Source organism: Trematomus bernacchii, unplaced genomic scaffold (assembly GCF_902827165.1).
Source record: "Trematomus bernacchii unplaced genomic scaffold, fTreBer1.1, whole genome shotgun sequence".
Classification (NCBI taxonomy): domain Eukaryota; kingdom Metazoa; phylum Chordata; class Actinopteri; order Perciformes; family Nototheniidae; genus Trematomus; species Trematomus bernacchii.
The window spans coordinates 3,175,605-3,182,290 of NW_022987609.1; the positions used below are offsets into that span (position 1 = coordinate 3,175,605).

The following is a 6,686-nucleotide window of genomic DNA, read 5'->3' on the forward strand; positions in this document are numbered from 1 at the left end:
ATGTCACACGTGTGTGTATGATGTTTGGCATCGATTTCAACTTCAACAAATCAGAAGGGAACACCAAGTGAAGTGAGCCCAGGTGGAAGCTAAGCCAGCTAGCTATATGTACAGCCATTTTGTAGTCTGCACGTCTTAAAGGTCTGACCATTGTATTGCCCTTACAATTTGAAACCTTACAAATCTCACCTTAAACAAAGATGAATTAATAATAAAAAAATGATTATAAAGTACTCATTTACACAAAATTATTTATTATTTATAAAATAGTTTAATCTGAGTGGGTTTCAGCAGTGTTTCTAAGGTGTCTGAAAACAGCTCTGCCCAACAACAGCAGACAAAACACAGCTGTCATGGCGGCATATGATTTCAAAACAGTCTTGATGGCTATCGGGAAGTCAGGATGTGATGTCACTGACTGTCCCCGCCCCAAATGAGCGTAGACCAGCAGATGTATCTCAGCAGCCTGTTGACCCTGCAGCCAGCAGTGATAGTTACCTATTAAACAAAAATGACATTTTAAACAACTTCGAATGAAATAAAATGTTCAATAAAATATTTAAGTATGAGCTATCACACCAGGTTGAGCTGAGAAACAGACAATCCAAACAGAAAATGGATTGGAGGTACAGACTATAACACAAATACATGGATGATCTATCACAGCATGAGTGCAACGGGGCTACTATATATACAGTACACTGGAATAATGTGGTAATGAGAGACAGCTGTGTAGGCAGCTGATTGAGTCACTGAGGTGGGAAACTCAACAGTGACGGCTGGTGGGCAGGTGGGGAACAAAACGATAACATTTTAGAACAAACACTGGAAGAGGAGCGCGCCATTTTGTGCTGGAGCGTGGAATCAATGCACTTAAATGCATCACTAAGTTGACCTGAATTTGCAGCTTGTCCGTAAAGTAAACAAAACATTAGCTGACGGACTCAGGTGTAGTTCCATTAAAGTGAACAGTATGCAGTACCTGAGTCCTGAGTTTTTGCAGGTGTAAACACCAGGTGGTGTCCGGTGTCTATCATCAGCCTGGGGGGTGTGGTGCTGAGGTTACGACCTACCAAGTGTTCATCTCGGTAGATGGGTTTAGTTCCTTGGTCCCAGGCCACGGCCATGTTGGGATGTGCCCCGGGACAGCCGAGGGTCAGCACACGGTCTGCAGGGTGGCTCAGGTAGAACACTGGCACCTCCACTGATGAGGAGGCAGAACTATAATACAGAAAAAATAAATAACATGATGTTTTGTGTACGTGGATATTAAACATGAATCCCATTTTGAACCTGATAGCAATAATATACTCCGTTCACAAGAGGATGTTGATTTACTGTATGATGCCTTGTATCAGGTCAAAGGTAAATCTGAAAAACGTTTACATTTATGACAAGTAAAATGGAAATAGCAGAAATAATTTTGCTGTAGGTATTCTTGGTCCCCAGAAGATGACTCCTAAAGTTTTCTTTGAGCAATCGATACTTTTCTCTGGCACTATCATCAGGCTAAATATGTAAAAATCTAAATCTAAATCTAATGCAGCTATTTTCTGACATTTAATACACACATTATTGCTCTCTAGTTAAAAACATGACAATTTAAATGGCTGCATTTAGTATATAATGCTGTATTGAAAGAGCTTTACAATTTGCCTCTCATTTACCAATTCACAATGATAGCAGGTGGTCTGATCGTCGGGAGCAATTTCTTCAATGTGTTGGCTATCCACTCCACATCCTGTCTATCTACATCTATATACTTATCTATGTACTTACTTGTACCCAAGAAATGCTATCAGAGAATGGATTTTGGAGCTAGTAGCTTGAGTTTGTAGTTTGCAGGTAACTTGACAGCTTTTGACCTCCAGCTCGGCTCCAGCTCTGCTTTGTTTCAGTTGTCCAAACGCCTTGGGCACTGCCCCCGAGCCGCATGAGGCGACCGTCTGATTGGCTCGTCTGTAGCGGACATGCAGGTAGAGGGAGTGGACGTAGCAGAGTCCCACGCGAACCTGCTCTCCAGGTACGCCACAGCGATCGCAGACTGTCCAGGGCCGGAAGCTGGTGAAGACCTGGTAAAGAGGCTGAGAAGAGCCGAGTCCTTGACTTTCTTTCTTTTTCTTGCTCCTACTTTCATGAGTGAGTCTACAAACATAAAACTTTGAATTAGATTCACCTTAATCAGTGTTTCATCATGGATTTGTCCTTTACCCAAATTCAAATTCATTCCATTAGGATTAGGGTTAGGGTTAGGGTTATGCACTTGAATGGAGACATTCACTATAACACTGAACAGTATGCTTTAAAATGTATGCCATGTTAATCACAAATTCCTCTCTTATCTTTGTCTTTTACCCATCAGCATGTAAGGGGTGAAATGTCAATTGATGATCGAATGTCTCAATATTGTTTGCAGAAAAATGCAAAGTATTACCATTGATAATCGACTTTAGATGTCAGAACATGTTCACTGGACAGAAGCAAGTAAGATTTACTTATCAGTAAAAAACACAACCATCGTCAGTGTCAGCATTTTACCACAATGTCTGATTTCCAATAAAGTCCCTGTCATTGAGTCTTTCTCATCACCTCGGAGTAAAGCTTAGCGTGCGGGCCTCCTGGATGTCCAGGTCATAACCGTAGAAGAAGTCTTTGTGGGCGGAGCCACAGATATAAATGCCTGAGTCGTCGGGCCCCGCTCTGAAGATCAATAGGCTGAAGAGACGGATAGAAAATCGACTCCTCAGATCGCCGCTGTGTGGGACGCTACGAAGGTCCAGCAGACTGTTGCCATGGTGATCAGTCAAGGCTCTGGTCTCTTTGGAGCCGCCCAGATGTTTCCTAAAGAACCACACAACCGATTGGATCTGAAACACACAGGGAACCAAATATATATCTGCTGATGGTAGATTATCTTTTTCCATTATATCAATATCACTCTTTTTTATGTTTTGAAATCAAATTACCCAGATGTCCTCTTATTCCCTCTTTTTTCCTCGCTCCATTTAACCGATTTCTTCTTCTACATATTTGTTTTGTTTTCTGCAAATCCTACTGATCTGTACAGCTTACAAAGGCTGTGGATTTTAGCAGCAGAGCAGCTAGATAACAAGTCCAGCCATTTACACTGGTATTGCACAAAGAAAATATGATACAGTAGGATGTGTTATCTTATCATGTTATATAACTGTGTGATTATGCTAATACATCATACAAATTATTGTTTCTGATTTTGGGATTGTAAAATTGTACATGTAACTCTGGCATTCAGAGAATACATTTAAATATAAAATATTATAATACATGCATTAATATGCTGTTGCACACACCTTTTGACCTGCAATTTACAAAACCAATTCTTTCTGGGATCTTTTTTCCGCAGAGTAATAATTCTACAAGCTACCATCAAATACCATGTTTTTTGGCCTAACATCCTGAGCCTTGTTGAACCCATGTCCACACTTTCAACAATGAATTTTATGGCGCAAGAAATAGTGTCTCTATTCAGAAACTGGGCCTTCAAACGAGCCGTCCGCCAGGAAATCTGTGATGTCACAACATATACATCAACCTATACTATTCTTTACAGTCCAAGTTGCAGCGTATGTGAATGACATTAGCTGACAGGAAGTAGACATTAACCCAAGCTCTTACCGAGCAATGCAATTCCGTTAAAACAAGTTAAAACAGAGCACATCAGACAGAGGGTGAATACAATTATTTAAGACGTTATTAAAGCATGTAATCATCTTCTAAGAAACCCAAACCTTGACGTTATGGTTGTTACCTGTTCTGGTTTGCAGTGGCAGGGAAGCTCCACAGTGACTCCGGCCAGGTAGGCTGCGTTGGTGAAGGTCAGGAAAGCAGGACAGGCTTTTCCAGCAAACACATCCTGCTTATCCTCCGGAGCCTCATAGCTCAACACCTCAGGACACAAGATGAGGAGGAGGGGGAGGAGGATGGGAGAGGGGGATGGAGGAGGCATTTGGCTTCTCTGAGGATGAAAATGTTCTGACAAGTTGCGACCTATATAAAATACTCATGCACAAACCCTGAGAAATCTCCAGAGTTTTTGTTCTGTCCTATTTCACATAAGTTGAAATAAGTTGTTTTCAAAACAAAACAGCTTTGATGGAATCTAATCAGATCACCAAGGACCCGTCCCCTGTTGTCAACGCAAACATCTTAAAGTTGAGAGCAGTCTTATTTCACAAACACAGCCCCAGTTTGCCAATTGCCAACACTTTTGTCTTTTGTCACATCATTCTAGTAAGTTATAACTAGAATAATTAAATGTCCTACTTTTTTCTGACCTGCCGTACAGAAGTATGTGGTTTTAAGGCTCTAGGGATGGTCTGTTTGTCAGTCCACTAGTTTGGTATCTACAGCATCCTGCAGAGATATTTCAGATCAGAAAAACAATAACATTCTTTGCCTTGGGAAAAAAAAAAAAAAAGCCTTTGCTCCAAGGTGGAGCGAACAGCTCATAGAACACACTTAAGAGTTGATATGAGGTGAGCCTTAGACGTCCTGCACACCTTAACATTGCTGCAGGATGAAAGCTGCAGGAGGTTGTTACCGTGATATTATAAGGTAGGAAAAAATGAGTGCAATGAAGCGGCTCCCTGCTGAGCTGCAGGTCTGTGTATCAGTGGGCCTCCAGCATAATGACTGAACACACTTCTGTAAAACTTCACCACCTGGAGACACAAATAAGTACTGGTCTGTAAGCTGGCAGTCTCAGCTAAAGGCATACCTTGAAAGAGGATTTCACGGTGTGTGTGTGGGTACGGGTGTGGGTGCGGGTAAATGTTGGGAACATTAGTTTTAGGAAAGGATTTCTCTTACCGAGTGTGTCAGGGCTGCAGGATGACTAACCGTGTGCTCAGAGGGGTAAACACTTCAGATGGCCCCTTACAGTTTGCCATTAACAAAATACAATTTGGTATAGTTCCAAGGGTATTATGAAGACGGAGTTGGACCCTGGATGTTAAAAAAAAAATTCAGAGACATGCATGTTTCATTTTGTAACCAATACAACAATAGACCTTAACAGGGGCGGATTTAGGATTGTAGGAAATCCGGAGCTTAGCCCAGAATTTTGAAGTTGCTAGTGAAGCACGCTCATGATTTGTGAACTTGCCGGAGCCTGGCAGCGGGGCTACTGCGGAGCGCATAAAGCTGACTCTTCACACTAATGAAGGATCACTTCTTCTTCAGGGCAGGGAAGGCTACGCAGTACGCAGGCTACTGTCCCGCAGCTGCCTCTCTGTTGGACTCCGGTACTGCACATTACTCATCAGACGCTTGAAAAAAAAAATTGCTTTAAGTGAAACATCCACGGATTTTCAGAAAACATCCGGGGCTTGAGCCCAAGTAGCCACCCCCTAGCACCGCCACTGGTCCTTAAAATGAGACTCAGTGGTTCAGACATTGGATTAATAATTATAAAAGAAGCAAAAAGATATCCTTCATAGCAGGTCATTTTAAAACTATTCCTTACAAATAAATAAAGATTAACATTTTAGTAAAACATACTCATTTGCAATTTCATTGACACGTTTAAGGAATGTAAGGTTGATACCAGTGGCGTATCAACGCATCAATGACAGCGACCCTCTACCACACAAAACAACACCTGTAAATAACCCAATTTGTGTTCTTTGAAATTGAAAAGATTATTGCATTGTGTTTGTTACTTTCGTTGCAGTTGTATATATGTCTTAAGTGTAATTTGGCTTGGCTTCTTATTTTGTATGGACATGCTTTTATTTTGAAGGACAGTTTACGCTGTTGACAGGAAGTTGTTGTTGCTATGGAAATCTTGACCCGTTGCTATAACACATGCATAAACTTCCCAGCGGGCGGAACTTGTCATAAAGTCCGCGATAATAAAGCCCACCCATTTAGAGGGAAGATATGATTGGTCAATTGTACTGTCATTTGACATTACTCTTTCGTTGAGTTACTATAGCGGGCCCTCCAATCAGCTCCTATCTTCACACGGCCCGTCCACACAGCGGCATGCGTTGTCGCTTGCCGGCGGGCATGTCTGAAGCTAGACCAACAACCAATCACCTGAATCTCCCGCCCCGGACACACAAGCAGCGGTTTGATTGGCTAGAGCTTGTACTGGCATATGATTCGATTGGCTGACGCTTCCGTCGAAGCTTCAAAAGTAGAACATTGCTCAACTTTTGCAGCGAGCTTCGCTCCCACAATGCAGTTCGGCGAAGCGTGACATCACCCCATTCAAAGTGAATGGGCTGAAGTGTTGAAGCTTTAACGCACGCCGCTGTGTGGACGGGCTGTAACTTGCAGAGACGAGCTTCTTTAATTTAACCCTTCACATTCCAACAGAAAATGAATAGGCAGATTCGAAGGATTTATTTCTTTGGAAATGTTATTTTAATTACAATTAAATCAAGTTATTTTGTTAAAACTAATGAAAAATATAACAACAAATTATTTAAAAAAATATTATTTAAAAAAAGAAATATTTAAAAAAAAATTTTAAATATTATTTTGTAGAATATCTTAAGCCCTCAGAGAGGGCCTAGAGGGCCCTGACGGCTCGCCACTGGTTGATATGTACAGAAGTCTTTGAGTAACATTATTAAATAAAATGTCCGCAACTGAGGAAAATACATTACTGATGATAAAACAACAACTTACTGTAAACACAT

At 41.4% G+C, this 6,686-nt stretch overlaps 1 protein-coding gene across 1 annotated transcript; it reads right to left on the reverse strand.

The window, feature by feature from the left end:
- Nucleotides 1-271: 271 nt before the first annotated feature.
- Nucleotides 272-3,985, reverse strand: LOC117483382 (Ig-like V-type domain-containing protein FAM187A). Its single transcript, XM_034131704.1, has 5 exons — nucleotides 3,788-3,985; nucleotides 2,590-2,867; nucleotides 1,780-2,145; nucleotides 983-1,221; nucleotides 272-498 (listed from the first exon to the last, which is right to left on the reverse strand). The coding sequence occupies exons 1-5, from the start codon at nucleotides 3,983-3,985 to the stop codon at nucleotides 272-274; spliced, it is 1,308 nt and encodes a 435-aa protein (XP_033987595.1).
- Between the last annotated feature and the right edge of the window lie 2,701 nt (nucleotides 3,986-6,686).